The 13,705-nt window shown below is 59.7% G+C and overlaps 3 protein-coding genes across 8 annotated transcripts; all 3 read right to left on the reverse strand.

Moving 5' to 3' along the window:
* Positions 1-78: 78 nt before the first annotated feature.
* Pagr1 (PAXIP1 associated glutamate rich protein 1) lies at positions 79-3,003 on the reverse strand. Of its 2 annotated transcripts, none has more exons than XM_026400422.2 (4): positions 2,964-3,003; positions 2,109-2,593; positions 1,823-1,905; positions 79-281 (listed from the first exon to the last, which is right to left on the reverse strand). In XM_026400422.2, exons 2-4 carry the CDS (start codon positions 2,585-2,587, stop codon positions 82-84), a joined length of 762 nt encoding a protein of 253 aa, XP_026256207.1. In that variant the 5' UTR covers positions 2,588-2,593; positions 2,964-3,003; the 3' UTR covers positions 79-81. The 2 variants fall into 2 exon arrangements, with proteins under 2 accessions (XP_026256207.1, XP_026256206.1); XM_026400421.2 differs by having other exon boundaries at positions 2,109-2,606; positions 2,964-2,994.
* Positions 3,004-4,441: 1,438 nt separating this feature from the next.
* Prrt2 (proline rich transmembrane protein 2) lies at positions 4,442-6,712 on the reverse strand. The gene is made up of 4 exons (XM_026400467.2): positions 6,691-6,712; positions 5,068-6,012; positions 4,641-4,773; positions 4,442-4,475 (listed from the first exon to the last, which is right to left on the reverse strand). Exons 2-4 carry the CDS (start codon positions 5,947-5,949, stop codon positions 4,465-4,467), a joined length of 1,026 nt encoding a protein of 341 aa, XP_026256252.2. The 5' UTR covers positions 5,950-6,012; positions 6,691-6,712; the 3' UTR covers positions 4,442-4,464.
* A 1,223-nt stretch (positions 6,713-7,935) lies between these two features.
* On the reverse strand, positions 7,936-13,630 carry Maz (MYC associated zinc finger protein). 5 transcript variants are annotated; one of them, XM_077802518.1, is made up of 8 exons: positions 13,361-13,630; positions 12,943-13,013; positions 12,226-12,288; positions 11,298-12,148; positions 10,832-10,895; positions 10,383-10,554; positions 9,350-9,574; positions 8,944-9,031 (listed from the first exon to the last, which is right to left on the reverse strand). In XM_077802518.1, the coding sequence occupies exons 2-7, from the start codon at positions 12,976-12,978 to the stop codon at positions 9,372-9,374; spliced, it is 1,389 nt and encodes a 462-aa protein (XP_077658644.1). In that variant the 5' UTR covers positions 12,979-13,013; positions 13,361-13,630; the 3' UTR covers positions 8,944-9,031; positions 9,350-9,371. The 5 variants fall into 5 exon arrangements, with proteins under 5 accessions (XP_077658645.1, XP_077658641.1, XP_077658644.1 ...); XM_077802516.1 differs by having other exon boundaries at positions 12,226-12,312; XM_077802519.1 differs by lacking the exon at positions 9,350-9,574 and having other exon boundaries at positions 7,936-9,031; positions 12,226-12,312; positions 13,361-13,471.
* Positions 13,631-13,705: the final 75 nt, after the last annotated feature.

Consider the following 13,705-nt stretch of genomic DNA (forward strand, 5'->3'; position numbering starts at 1 on the left):
CTGGGTTAGGAAAGTTAGGAAAAGAGGGCCCAGGCCCTTTCAGATACAGTCTCTGCATTCTAGAGGCAGTAGCAACAACAGTCAGTATTTCCGTTGCCGAGGGAAGAGACTACTCCCCGATGACCGGAGTGGGGGGCTGGCTGGGTTGGGGTCCTCTGAGTCCAAGCTGAAGAGGTCCCTCCCAGTACGAAGAATCTGCTCCTCCAGCTTCTTATGTCGCTTCATGTCTGAGAGGACCTTGTCCAGGCGGGCCTCCCGTTTTTGGCTCCGGGCTGAACTTCCTAAAGAGGAAGGTAGGAAATATTTAAGAAATTGAGGAAGTGGATCTTACTTATCACTTGGGGAGCTTCCTTAATACCCAGGTTTCCAGGCCTCAGCATGGAGATTCTAAGGTCTGAAACTGGACCATTAATGGGGAGAGGAGCACAGCAATGAAAGTCTTGAGTTAAGAGAAGGCACCACTAACATGATGAGCAAGTGTGATGGCCTTGGGGCAGGAAGAAAAGTTTGTTCAGAGATGGTAGGGGGAATCTCAGATGCTCTCCCCCCAACCCTTGCAATGGAATCCCTGGAGATGTTAAGCAGAAAAGTGACATGAATTCTGTTTTAAAAGGACCACTCTGGGGCTGGGGATGTGGCTCAAGCGGTAGCGCGCTCGCCTGGCATGCTTGTGGCCCGGGTTCGATCCTCAGCACCACATACCAACAAAGATGTTGTGTCCGCCGAGAACTAAAAAATAAATATTGAAAATTCTCTCTCTCTCCTCTCTCTTTCTCTCTCTAAAAAAAAAAAAAAAAAAAAAAAAAAGCTAAAAGGACCACTCTGATGCTGAGACTGGAAGCAGGGAGGCAAGTTAAAAGCTACTGTAACTATGTGGCAAGGGAGATGGTGGCATGGATGAAGGTGTGGAGCTGAAGGCAGACATTAGCAGATGGACTTGGAAACGTTGTGGAGCAGAGCTGGTGGTACTTGCTGCTGGCTTGAATGTTCAGGTAAGAAAAAGAGAAATCAAGAATGACTCAAGAGCCAGGCGAGGTGGTGCATGCGTGTAATCCAAGAGGCTCAGGAGGATGAGACAGGAGGACCTCAAGTTCAAAGCCAGCCTCAGCAAAAGTGAGGTGCTAAGCAACTCAGTGAAATACTGTCTCTAAATAAAATACAAAATAGGGCTGGGGATGTGGCTCAGTGGTCAAGTGCCCCTGAGTTCAATCCCTGTTACCCGTTCCCCCCCCCAAAAAAAGAATGACTCAAGAGTAAATTCTAGAATGTCATGGAAGTGGGAAATTGGGTCAGATTAAGTAATTTACACAGTAGTATAGGGATGTGGTGCTAGATAATAATGAACAGGACTTGGACTTTTGAGGAGAGGATAAAAGGAACGGAAAACATAATAGAACTATCTGTAATAGTCTATCAAAATAAGACAAGGACAGGCATGGTGGAGCATGCCTGTAGTCCTAGGGACTCAGGAGATTGAGGCAGAAGGTTCACAAGTTTGAGGTCAGACTCAAAAACCTGGTGAGGCCCTAAGCAAGTTGGTGAGATCCTGTATCAGAATAAAAAGGGCTGGGATGTGACTCAGTGAATGCCCATTACAAAAGAGAGCGACAGCGAGAGCGACAGCGAGAGCGAGAGAGAGAGAGAGAGAGAGAGAGAGAGAGAGAGAGAGAGAGAGAATGAGAATTAAACCTAAGCTCACTGGAGCAGCTACAAGTTGTATGACAATTGAGGCACCCAGCAAAGGCCTCTTCAGGGGAGTCATTTTTGATGTAACTGGGAGGAGAGGCCCTTCACCTCCCCCGCAAACTTTTCCCTCTTGTACCTGGGGTGCGTCTCCGGTCAATCAAGGAGTCCTTTGGTGTCATTGGCTCATCATCGAAGTCAAATTCCGTAGGCATGTGAGGTCTGGGACAGGTGGACAAAGAATGAAGGGTAAGAGTAGTCCTCCCAAACACCCACACGTTTTTCCCCAACCTGTCGGCTCTTCCTTTCCTGTTCCCTTCCTCCACTTTCTAAGCTCCTGGGGACCCACTTTTTTCCCCCCTCCCTATTTTCTCCTGGCATCAGGAGAGCAGTCCCAGTGACAAGGTGTAAGATTGTGCTCTCACTTTTCCTCTTCTTCTTCCTTGGCCTCCGGCTCCTCATCAGATCTCTCCTCTTCACTCTGGGCTTCGGGTGTAGGGGGCCGTCGGGGCAGGATCTCCGCTTGAAGCTCCAAGGTACCTTGGACAGCCAGCAACTCATAGAGCCGCTGGATTTCAGAGGGCGGGGGCATCCAGGGCTGTCCGTCCGCGGGCAGCTCCACCTCCTCATCGCTGCAGGGCACGCACCAGTCCTCGGATTCTCCCTCCACACGCTCCTCCCCCTCGGCGCTGGGTACTTCTGTTGCCTCCTCAGTCCCGGGTTCGGCATGCTCGGCCTGCTCCTGTCCTCCTTCCCCCTCTTCCTCGGCCTTATTGGCCAAGACAGAGGGACCTCCGGTATCCTCCACGGCCAGAGCCTGGAGGCCGGAAGTCACTTCCCCTTCTTCGGACAGAGGCGCCGCCGTGGTGGACGCAATGTCTCCTTGACCCCGGGCAAGGGACATAAGCCACTAGGGAAGGGGCCTAACAATATAGGAAATGCTGGAGTACCAAACCAGGTCCTCCCGCCCCAAGTGATTGGGATCCCCAGGGTTTTAGGAAAATCTCTCTTCAACCAATCAGGCTCCAACAGTATTCTAAGTGGCCAGAGCGCCTACCCCCAGGAGGGGGCGCTCAGACCCCTGCAAGGTAGGGTCCCACCCCAAGGATCGAGATCCGGCACTCTGACGGTCCCGAGGACCCGCAGAATCCAATTTCCGAGCCACAGAGGGGCGGAGCCACTAGTCTTGCCTTCATATCACTCCTCTCCACAAGTGGACCCCGCACCCTCTCGCCGGACCTCGCAGTTGGGGGCCGCGTCAACTCAGCCGCGGTACGCACCTGGAGCTAAGACCCGCCTCCCGGGCTGCGCAGAGTCACAGTACGCAGGCGCATAGAAATGGCGCGGGAGGCTCCGCTCTAGTCAAAGCTACTTGGGATAGGAAGGCAAGGGAAGGCTTGCACATGCGCAGGTAGGCCTCTGGCATAACAGGCTTTGGCCCACAGTAAAGATGGCCACCACGACGGCGCATGCGTATACCACCCTTTGGGTTCTGCCGGGAGGCAGTGCTCTGGCCGGGCAGACGAACGCAGGGACCAACAGAGACTGGAGGCGAGTCTCATGCAGTCTCCGTTTATTGGTGTTTCAGACCCATGCAGCATTCAGCATACAAAAAGGGAGAATCAGTTTGATATATTTTTCTTAAAGGAGTTTTAGGGTTTTTTCCCCAGACTTTTTTTTTTTTTAAAGAAAGCAAAAAACCCGCCAACTCTGAACCTCGTCGCAGCTGGCTCCCTGCCTTCTCAGTGGCTGTCGCGTGCAACCAACCTCCCTCGTCCTCTTGGAAAACAATTATAGAACTCACCCGCCCCTCCCTCGCTCTGGGCTGCTGAGAGCTTTGGTCCTATTTTTCTTTTTCTTTTTTTTAAATTCTTTCCGTACAAAGCACGCAAGTGGCTCGAGCCCTTACACCTTCAAGCAAGAAGCTCGTGGGCTGAGGTTAAAAGACCCAGGTGGGCCGGTCAACCCTGGCTGACCCCTCTACCGCCGCGCCTCTCCCTACTTCCCTGTGTTCAGAATTGCTTCCACCATTGCACAAGTCCCCAGATGGGGCCTGGCTTACAGCTCTGCGACCCAAAAGGCGCCCGGTGAGGGGGTGGTCTGAGCCTGGGTGGTCCCAGCAGAGAACAGTCGGAGCCCCAGGCTAGGTAGCCCTCTCCCAACACTGCTCCCTTTCCCCCAACCTGATCTAAGTGCTGGAGCTCTTGCAGAATAAATGATGGCAGGAGGGTGGAGGAAAGGATGCTAAGGGAAGATGAGGAGGCAGAAAGAGGAAGGGGGTGGGTGATGTAAAAAGGGGAGGGAAGATGATAAAGGAATGGAGAAAGGGAACGGGGTTAGATGCCAAGACAATGAAAGTCAGGAGAAGGAAGACGAGGATGAGGTTCAGAGAATTCAGAAGGCTGGGAGAAGTGCAGGGAGGTGGGGAGAGATGCAGGGAAGCTGAGAGCTCAGAGAGTTTGGGAGATATTCAGGGAGGCTTCCAGAAGTAGGAAGGTTTCCAGAAGTGCAGGGTTAGGGAGGCCTAGAGGCTGGAGGGGCTATCCACAGGCAGAAGTGCAGGGAGGTTGGAAACAGTGCAGGGAAGAGGGAGGCCTACGGTTGGCAGAGGAGCCTGGCAGGATGCAGGAACAGGAGAGAAGCTGTAAACAAGGCCGCTCAGGCTCCCTTGGTCCCTAGGGATGGGGGCCAGGGCCATCGATTGGGCTCCCCCCAAGGGAGGGATGGGCCCAAGGCAGCTCCCAACAGGAAGAAAAGTCTTGGAATGCAGGGCAGAGCCCCTCACTTATACACTGTGGGAGAGGAGAGGGAGGGAGAGACAGAGACAGGGTCAGGGAGAAAGGAGAGACAAAGGAGAAGTAGGGAGGACAGACAGGAGAGAGCAGGGGCAGGGGTTAGTAAAGCTGCCCTTGTCAACCCTTCCACTCCTCCCCTGCATGTCCCTGACCCCCACTCACCGCCCAAGTTGATGACGCAGGAGGCGATGATGATGAGGACCCCCCCCACCAGCGCCACGATGCTTAAGAGCTTGGCCACACGGCCCAGACGCTGGGCCCCATCCACGTCCCCCTGCTGCAGACTGTTCCGGGACTGGGGTTAGGGTGTGGGGTGGAGGTACCATGGCCCAGGTCAGGAGAAGCCAGCCCAGCAGGGATCAGGTGAGTCGTCCAGAGGCCAGCCCCATGAGGTTACGGGAGGAAGGGGAAGAGGGCACAGGTCAGTGAGGCTGTGTGACATATGTCTCCATATTCCTCCCACCGAAGGGGTAGGGCAGTGGTGGCTCAGAAAGTTAGATCCTGGGCAGGACCAGCAAAGGCTGTATAAGTGGGGCAGTGGGAACCATGCAGAAAGGGTAGGGAAAGTGTGGTTTATCCTGGGGCTCACCATGACGGCATAAGCGAAGGCCACGATGTTGACAGGCCACATGGGGCAGAAGCAGGACAGGATGGCAAGGATGATGTAGTCACGAGGTTTCTGGGTGCCTTCACCTCCCTCTACCCCAGGACCTGCCAACTGGGAGCTGGGGTGGCGGCTTAGGCTACCTCGGGGAGATCCTGGATGCCCACTATGGGCCCTTCCTATTCTGTCCTCCTCAACCAGCTGCTGCAGCACACGGGGGGGAGCCCCATTGGCTGGGGGCGTTTTTGTTGAGGGTGAGGAGTGAGGCTGGGGTGCTGGGCCCTCTTCCCCATCCCCAGCCTGTAAAGGGACCACTGCCCCATTCTCTTGCTTTTCCCCTACACTTTCTGTCAGGACCTCAGGGGTGGGGTCCTCCTGGGTAGGGGGCTCTATTTGAAGGGCTGGTTTGGGGGTGGGCTGGGAAGCTGGCTGAGGGTCTGACTGGGAGTCTAGCTGGGAAGCAGGCTCTGAGGCTGGCTTGGGAGGGGCTGAAGACTCCTGCTCAGACCCCTGGTCTGCAGTGGCTTCTTTGTTCACTTCTGGTTTGGATGCTGGCTCTTTGCATGCCTCTTCAGGGATGGAGTTGGCTTTTGAGTCCCCTCCTGGGCTTAAGCTAAGGTCTGTGGCCTGAGCTGTTTCTGGGGCCCCAGCTGGGGTGTCTGTAGTTTCTGGAGCCAGCCCAGCATCAGGCCCTGAGTCCACAGGGGCTGCAGTGGTGTCTGGGCCTGGCTGTGGGGCCTCTGGCTGGTCTGGGACCTCTGCTAGGGCCTGGAGAGGGCCAGTTCCAGCTTCAGAATGGCCAGGCCCTTCTCCCTGGGTCTCCGGACAATCCTCGACCCCCTTCATCTCAGAGCTTCTGGCTGCCATCTTGAGATGGGAGAGGGGAGAGAACCCCTGTGGGAAGGAGGGAACAGCAGACAGTAGCAAACCCTGCAAGAGGAGGAGACAGGCTTGGTGTGAGGAGAGAAGTGGGGCTGACAGCACTGCAGACCCAAGAGGGCCAGGCTCCTGTCTCAAGGCCAGCCTTGCGCTGTCTCTGGGATGAAGAAGAAAAGTTGGGGTTTCCTTTGTTTTGGGGTGGGACATCCCTGGGGGAGAAGTGCTTTACTCAAAGCTTCCTGCATGGGCGCTGGGGGAAGAAAATTACTTTTATAAACAGGACTCTCCTCAGGGTCTCATCTTTGGTCTGCCCAACAGAATCCAGTCTCTCACACCCCAGCAGATACCCCAGCACCCCCAAGTCAACAAGCTGTGCAGCCGCCACCGGGAAACTCCGACAAGCACATTGGGCAGGGGATCTGACACACACGCATTCCACTCCCTCGGCATCCTTCTCTCCTCCCCGGACGCCCAGGCGGTGCCGGTATTCTTGCTGCGCGTTTGGGGCGCAGACGCCCCTGCCCTTTCCTAGGGGACCTGGGCATCTCCTGAGTTGCATCTGAGCCCCTCTTAGGGATTCCCTCGCCCTCCGCGGGCTGGCACCTCCTCCTCCCCATGGCGCGGGGCACCCAGCACCACCTTCCAGCTCGCCAGGCGCCCGCATTCCCGTGCAATCAGGCGGTCTGTAGGTCCACTCCTACCCGCAGCCACAGTCCGTCCCAGTCTCACCTCGACGCCGGCCTTCAGACTGCTCCCGCCGCCGCCACCGCCGCCGCCGCTGCCGCTGCTGCCGCCGCCGCCGCCGTTGCAGCAGCCGCAGCCCGGGAGGGAGCAAGTCAGCTTAGGAAGGAGGGAGGCGGCGGGTCTCCCCTCCTCTCTCCTCGCGTTTGGTCCCCTCTTCTCTGGTCCCCTCCCCTGCGCTCCACTGCCGCCGCGCGCCCGCCCCCGCCCCTTGCACGCCTCCGGCCCCTCCCGGCCAGCCCAAGGGAGCCTCCCGTGCCAGGCCCTGCGTTACCAAGGCAACAGACCCAGGGACCACTCGCGACCCCTCCCTGCCCCTTCCCACGCGCGCCTCCCGCCGGGACGCCCCCTTCCTAAGTCCTCGGCCCCTCCCGCCAACGGTCACCGGGGGTCCTGGCAGAGACCGGGGGTCTTCGAGGAGACGGGACTAATGAGGCAGGCAGGAATGGGTGGAGGCACCCCTACAGCAGAAAGAGGGCAAGGGAGATGGGGCAAAATTTGGGGAGGCTGCAGAAAAGCAGGGTGGGGTTTCAAGAGAAGGGAGACTGCAGAACAGTAAATCTTCCTATTCCCAGGGAAGGAGCAGCAGAAAATGGATATTGGAAGGCTCAGGAAAGGGTTCTTGGAAAGGACGGAGCTAGGCAAGGAAAGGGAATTCCAATGGAGCCTGCAGGGACAGCTTGGAGCAGGAGGGGCTAGGACTGAGGATCCACCGCAAATGCAGGGAGCCGATGCGGAGATCGTGCAGGTGGAGTGCAGTTATTCTGAATCTTCCTGCTCCTGGCCCCAGGGCTCAGGCCCCCTCTACCTTTCTGCACCTACATTACCCATGATGGCTTTTCAGGGTTAAGGGTGTGCAGGTATTTGTCCAGGGTCCTGAGCAGCTGGCAATGAGTACAACCAAGGGAGAGCAGTGTTTATGTTCAATAACTGTTTGGATGCCTAACCTGGGCCTCTTCAAACCTTTAGTGGTTATTCTGGACCTGTCCAGATTATTTCCCCAGAGACCCGGGAGCCCTAGAACTTGCTCTCCACATCCATTGGAGCTTGGCCACACCCTAAATCTGTGCTGCCACCCTGAGGGCTGTCCTTGGGGAAGGAGGAGCCAGAGCACAGAGCTATATGCAGCAAAGCAAGGGTGGGACTGATACCAGGCACAAGAACCACCCCCTAGGAAGTAAGGACAAGGGGCTTAGTGAAGGAAATTCATTGAACCAAGAGCCAGAACCAGGTTTTATTTAAAATTTATTGTAATAGGGTCCGCGCAAAAGGAGGGGGGTGGAGGGTGAGGAACATGCAGGGGACACAGGAACACGATGACATGGCCAGGGCCACAGCTTCTGTCATGGGGAAGAGGGATGAAAAGAAAAGACCAGGGCAGGAGCTGGGGTGGAAGAGGGAAGGGGGAGACACTGGTTGCATTCCCCCCGCCCCCAGGAAGCACCTCTAGTCCCTGGTTCCCCTTGTTTACCCTGGGCCCCTCAGATTCCATCTCCTGTTCTGCCTCTGGCGCTAGTGGCTCCTTCTTTTGCCCCCTTTGACTTTCCCCACCTCCACAGATTTTCAAGTAGGATGACGTTTAGGGACTAACCCCAACAACCCTACCTAATGAACTTCTGCCTTCCCTGCTTCTGCCCCTTCTCTAATCTCAACTTTCTCCTTCTCTGGGACAGAATCTTTGACTCCCCTCCTTCCTCTCCTCCCTCCCCCTGGAAAATAAAACAAAAGAAAAAAAAAAGCACCAACTCCCCAGGGAGGGGCAGCAGACAGAAGGGAGAGGACTGGAAGGAGGAGAGCAAGGACCACGGAGGGAAAAGGCTCACAAATCCCTGGGAGGGCAGGGCAGGGGATTACAGAGAGGAGAGGGGGTGAGGGCAGTGGCTGCTCCTGTCCTCTGCCACCCCTGCCCACTGTCCAGGGGACTTCAACACAACCAAGGGAATAGGTGTGAATAGGGGTCAGCTCTGGTAGGGAGAAGAGAGGAGCAGGAGAAACAAATCGTTAAATCTAGTGAATTCCCCTAAGAACACATTTCTCCCTCCTTTCCTTCTGGAGGCTCCTTGGTTGGTGAGGGAGTAAAGAGAGTTGGTGGGAGGAGAGGGGGAGAGGAGATTGTACCAAGGGGCTTTTCTCTGCTCTCCCTTCTCCCCCCACCAACTTGGAGCTCACCAGGGCTGGGAGGGAAGTGGCTGAGAGCTCACTGGTACCCCCTCGGGCCCAGAGAGGGAGCCCACAGCTGTGGGAGGGGCTGCCACTGCTGCTGCTGCCGCTGCTGCTGCCGCTGCTGCTGCTGCCGCCGCCGCCGCCATTGGACAAACCTCACCAGTACCTGCACAGTGAGAAATACCAAGGATCACAGCGCAACCTGAATGGCAAGAGCCATACCCCTTAACCCAGACTCTTTTTCCAGACTACTTCCCCTGGGACACAGCCGTTGCTCACTTCCTATCTGGTCCCCAGAGGCTTTGGCCTGACTCCTTACCCAGACAGAGCAGTTCTCCTGAAGGGCCCTCCCTGGCCCTGGAGTCTCCCTAACCTGAGTGATAGATTGGCATCCCTAACCTTCCTGAGATCCCCTATAGGGCCCTTTGAGCCCTCTTGTCCCACACACCCCATCCCGCCCCCCCAGCCATGCCCCACGCCTTGCCTGGTGGGTGCGGGGGTCCCCCTCAGCAGGTGGGCTGTGGCTGGGGGGCATCTCCCGGGATAGGGGGGGCGGCCCCCCCCAGATGGGTCTGCATGTGGCCGGCCAGCTGGGCAGGGGTCTTGCAGTGCACGCTGCACAGCTTGCACAGGATGCGGTCAGCCCGCGGGGCCTGGAGCCCATGGTCCTTCACCGCGTGGATGCGCAGGTATGCTGCTGTGGTGAAGCCTATGGGGGGGCGGATTGGGATGGGGGGTGGGGGTCAGCCAGATGGAGACCCCAGAGACGGGGCTGTTCTCCTAGGCTGGGGACGCCCTTCTCAGATGGCCCTGTCCTCCTCCCACCACATCCTTGGTAGCCTGGGGCCAACTACTCTGCTGGGGCTGGTGGGGCACAGGCAAGGCCCTTCCCTGAGCCAGGGGCCTGATTTGAGTGGTGCCTACTTCTCAAGTCTTGGAAAGCACAGAGCTCATTCTTTCTTCATGGCTGGGAGATCTCTCCAGGGACAATAGGACACTGATTCCTAGCTACTTTAAGGGTTGACTCTCAGGAAAGACGGCTGTGTCCCTTCCCTCCAGTGTCCCACAGTCTCAGCCCAGTTACTGAGTTAAGTGCATTTAAAAGAAACTTTTTCTGCTACCGGGCCAGGATGTGTGCTTAACACCCCTGCCAGTGTACTCCATTTGCCCAGGAGCTGGAGACAAGAACTTGTGGCTACATGGCTGAACCTTGCCTTCTGACCCATGGGGACTGGCTCTCTTAACTAATCCTTTCCCAAAGCAGCCATGTCCCACTTCCAATTCTTCCCTCACACACCCAGGAGGTTGAATCTTTCTGGTAGATCGTCTCCTCCAGCTATGGCTTCTCAGAATTTAGCAATGTTCAGTTGTTCCCAATGCTGCTTGGTTTGCCTCCCAAAGGGCTCTAGATGCCACGAGCTCTTGGCTACAGCACCTTTAACCCACATCTGTGGAAGAGCCACCAGCTTTGTGCCTCCCCTTTTTCCCTAGCCCTCTTGACATCCCTGAGCATGTACCTTTGTTGCAGAGCTCACAGACATGGTGAGGGCCCTGGCTGTGCACCTTCATGTGGTCCGAAATATAAGCCGAGCTCAGCATCTTGCCACACACATGACATGGCACCTTCTCCTCGTGTCGTACTGTGTGCGCCCGGAGCCGATCCTTCGTAGCAAAAGCTGCCTCACATTTCTGGGGAGGGGGGAGGGGCGTGGGGGGGTGTCACAGGAGAGTTAAAGCTTCGGGAGTAAGGAGAAGGGAGCAAGAGGTTAAAGGGATCAGAGCCTTGGGGATCTTTGATCTGTAGGAAATGGGAGTGTGATGACGAGGCCTTGAGGAAGAAATGAGAAAATGGAGTGAAAAGGCAAAAAGAAGAGAGAGAAAAAGGGGGTCTGAGAGGCTGAACTCAGACAACTACAATGAGGCTCAAAATCATGAAAACCAGGACAGGAGGAGGCGGGCTTCCTACCTCACATTTGAAGGGCCGCTCTGTGGAGTGCACTTGTCTGACGTGACTGTTGAGGTGATCCGGCCTGGGGATATGTTGGGGTCGGGGGGGTTAGGGCGGAGGCCCTGAGATTGGGAGGTGCTGCCTCAAGTCTTGCCTAGCTGCCCATCGCAGGCTGTTTAAAAGTCCCTGCGTTTTCTCCCAAAGACTCATGGTCCTACACAAGCAGGAAATCCCTCCCATCCAACCCGGCTTCCTCTCCTCCTCCCACTCGAAGCTATCCTTCCACCCAAAGACCCACCTCCTTTGCAAAGTACCACCCCCTGCTCCCTGGTAACCAGGAGAGGCTTTCCTGCCTCCTCCCTGGGAGTGGCTCCCCTTCCCCATCCTCGGAGCCGCTTCCCTCCCCGCCAGCCAAGGCCAGGCCACCTCTGTAGGCGTCCCTCCCTCCCCACCGGCCTAGTGGGCGACCGTGGCCCCTGCACACCGGGAGAAGCTCTTGCCACAGTGGGAGCAGTTGTAGGGCTTGTGCACAGCGCCGTCATGTGAGCGCACGTGGTAGCTCATGCGGTCCTTGCGCTTGAAGCGCTGCTGGCACACCGGGCACTGGTAGGGCTTCTCGTCCGAGTGCGACAGCTTGTGTCGGTTCAGGTGGTAGACGTCGCGGAAGGCCTTGCCGCACATCTCGCAGGCGTGGTTCTTCCGGATGCGCTTTCCCGAGGCGGTCGTGGTCACTACGCCACCGGCGGCCACTGCAGCCGTGCCACCGCCGGCACCCGCTTCTCCCCCTCCCCCGCCGGCTCCGCTCAGCTGGGGCACGCTCAGGAGGCTCAGGGGCACCATGGTGGGCATCTTCATAGCACCCGAGGGGACCCGGCCGGCCTTGGCTCCGGTGTGGATGGCTTCGTGCCTCCGGAGATTGTAGCCGTTCTTGAACTCTTTGGCGCACAAGGCGCAGATGTAGGGCCCCTTGCTCTTTGTCTTCTTCTCCAAGGCAGACGCAACAGGGGCCACGGCGACCGTCGAGGTTGGGGAGACGACAGCGGTGGCCGCCGCTGCGGCGATGGTGGCGGCAGAGGCGGGGGGCGCGGCCTCGGCGGCGGGCGCCGACACAGGCGGGGGTGGCGGAGGGGGCGCCGGGGGCTGCTTCAGGGCCGCTGTGTCCACTGTGGAGGCGGCGGCGGGGGCCGGGGGTGCAGTAACCACGGCGGCGGCCGCAGCCGCGGCGGCCGCAGCAGCCGCTGCGGATTCCTGGGCGGCGGCAAGGACCGGGAGCAAGTCCACCTGGAGGGGCTCGGCCGCCGGGGCCTGGGGCGTGGGTGGGGGCGCCGGCGCGGCCTGCAGAGACAAGGACCGTGTGGGCCGCGGCCGCGAGTCGGCGCCCTCCCAGCCCGCCACGGCCGGCCCCTACTCACCTGGAATGGACTCTGGGCGCAGCCCTGGGAGGCAAAGAAGCGGGACTGGAGCTCAGCCCCGACCTGCAGGGGGTTCTGGGCGTGACCCTGAGGTGGCGGGAAGGAGTTCATGAGGCCGCCCACCCCCCGGGAGTCCAGGCCCAGCACGGGGAAGGGGGGGGCCAGCAGCGTGCAAGGGAACACGGGGAACATGGCCTCGGCCACGGTGGGGCCCCCGGGGCTCAGCGGGGGCCGGGGGCGCGGGCCGCGCGGGGCCCGGGCTCGGGGCGCCGCCCCCGGCCGGCCGGGCTGGGCCGCGCCGAACGCATGGCCCGCGGGCCGCCCCGCCGCCCGCGCACCCCGGCCGGCGGGAGGGAGGGAGGGAAGGAGGGCGCCTTGCGGGCCGCGGAGCGCGGCGGCGACGGCGGCGGCGACGCCCCCTGGGTGGGGGCGGGAGGCCCCGCGGGGCCGGGGGCCGGGGCCGGGGGCGGGGGCCCGGCGGCGGCGGCGGCGGCGGCGGCGGTTGGAGCCTGGCGGGGCGGGGTGGGGGGAGCGAGGGAGCAGCCTCGGCCCCCGCCGCGCGCGCGCCCAGCCGGCGCCTCGGGGAGGGCGGGGGAGGGCGCGAGGGAGGGAGGGGGACAGCTGCGCGCGCACCGGGCGCGCGGAGGGGGGGTGGGACGGGAGGGAGGGCGGGCAGGAGGGGGTGTGGGAAGGGGGGCGGGGGGAGGGGGTTGTTACCTGGAAGATGAAGCTGCTCCAGTTGCTGGGATCCATGGCGAAGGGAGGGAGGGAGGTGGCTCGCGCTCACCCTGGGGCGGGAGGAGGAGGAGGCGGCAGTGGGGGAGGGGGAACCTGGGGAGGAGGCGCGCGGGGCGGGCGGGAGGGGGGAGGAGGGTGGGGGGAGCGGAGCACACTGCGCGCGGGGAGGGCGGGCGGGGGGCGCGAGGACACACAAGAGGCTGGAGCGGGCGCGAGCGCGAGCGCGCGCGAGGCCAGCGGGAGGGGGGAGGCACGGGAGGGACTCTGGCGGGAGGAGGGACGGGGGAGCCACCCGGCAGCCCAAGTCGCCCCAAGCGCGAGACCCCTGAGACGGCTGCTGATTGGCTGACGATGGTGCAGGTGGTGGGCGCGCGGGAGACAGGGCGGCTTCTCTTACCCCCCTTCAACGATTCCACCCCCCCACCTCCCTCCGCCAGCGGCCGTTATTTCGCGCGCACGCGCACACAGCACCACTGTCGTTGCTGAGCGGGAGAACAGGGGAGCGCGCGCCGGGGTACGGATGGGGCGGAGCCAACTTAGGCGCGCGCCCGCCTAACGGTCGGCATCCTCTGGCTTTCGCTTAAGCTTTTTGTTTCTTTTCGGCCACCGTCCACTCCCCTCCTCATTCCAGCGTCCAGGTTCGTGGTTTCCCGAAGATGGCGTCCAAAGAAGTTTGCCTACACAGCTCCCATCCGACCCCAAGGGCAATTATACCTCAGCCCCCCTCCCCCCAAAAAACCAG

This window comes from Urocitellus parryii, chromosome 9, assembly GCF_045843805.1.
Source record: "Urocitellus parryii isolate mUroPar1 chromosome 9, mUroPar1.hap1, whole genome shotgun sequence".
Lineage (NCBI taxonomy): Eukaryota > Metazoa > Chordata > Mammalia > Rodentia > Sciuridae > Urocitellus > Urocitellus parryii.

Coding starts and splice junctions, on each gene's coding strand:
- Pagr1 (XM_026400422.2), bottom strand. CDS start 2,587: ATGTCCCTTGCCCGGGGTCAAGGAGACATTGCGTCCACCACGGCGGCG. Junction 1,906..2,108: donor AAGGAAGAAGAAGAGGAAAA/GTGAGAGCACAA, acceptor CACCTGTCCCAG/ACCTCACATGCCTACGGAAT. Junction 282..1,822: donor TGACCGGAGACGCACCCCAG/GTACAAGAGGGA, acceptor CTTCCTCTTTAG/GAAGTTCAGCCCGGAGCCAA.
- Maz (XM_026400372.2), bottom strand. CDS start 12,417: ATGTTCCCCGTGTTCCCTTGCACGCTGCTGGCCCCCCCCTTCCCCGTG. Junction 12,149..12,225: donor GCGCCCAGAGTCCATTCCAG/GTGAGTAGGGGC, acceptor TTGTCTCTGCAG/GCCGCGCCGGCGCCCCCACC. Junction 9,575..10,382: donor CTGTGAGCTCTGCAACAAAG/GTACATGCTCAG, acceptor GCCCCCCCATAG/GCTTCACCACAGCAGCATAC.
- Prrt2 (XM_026400467.2), bottom strand. CDS start 5,949: ATGGCAGCCAGAAGCTCTGAGATGAAGGGGGTCGAGGATTGTCCGGAG. Junction 4,774..5,067: donor CCTTCGCTTATGCCGTCATG/GTGAGCCCCAGG, acceptor CCCTAACCCCAG/TCCCGGAACAGTCTGCAGCA.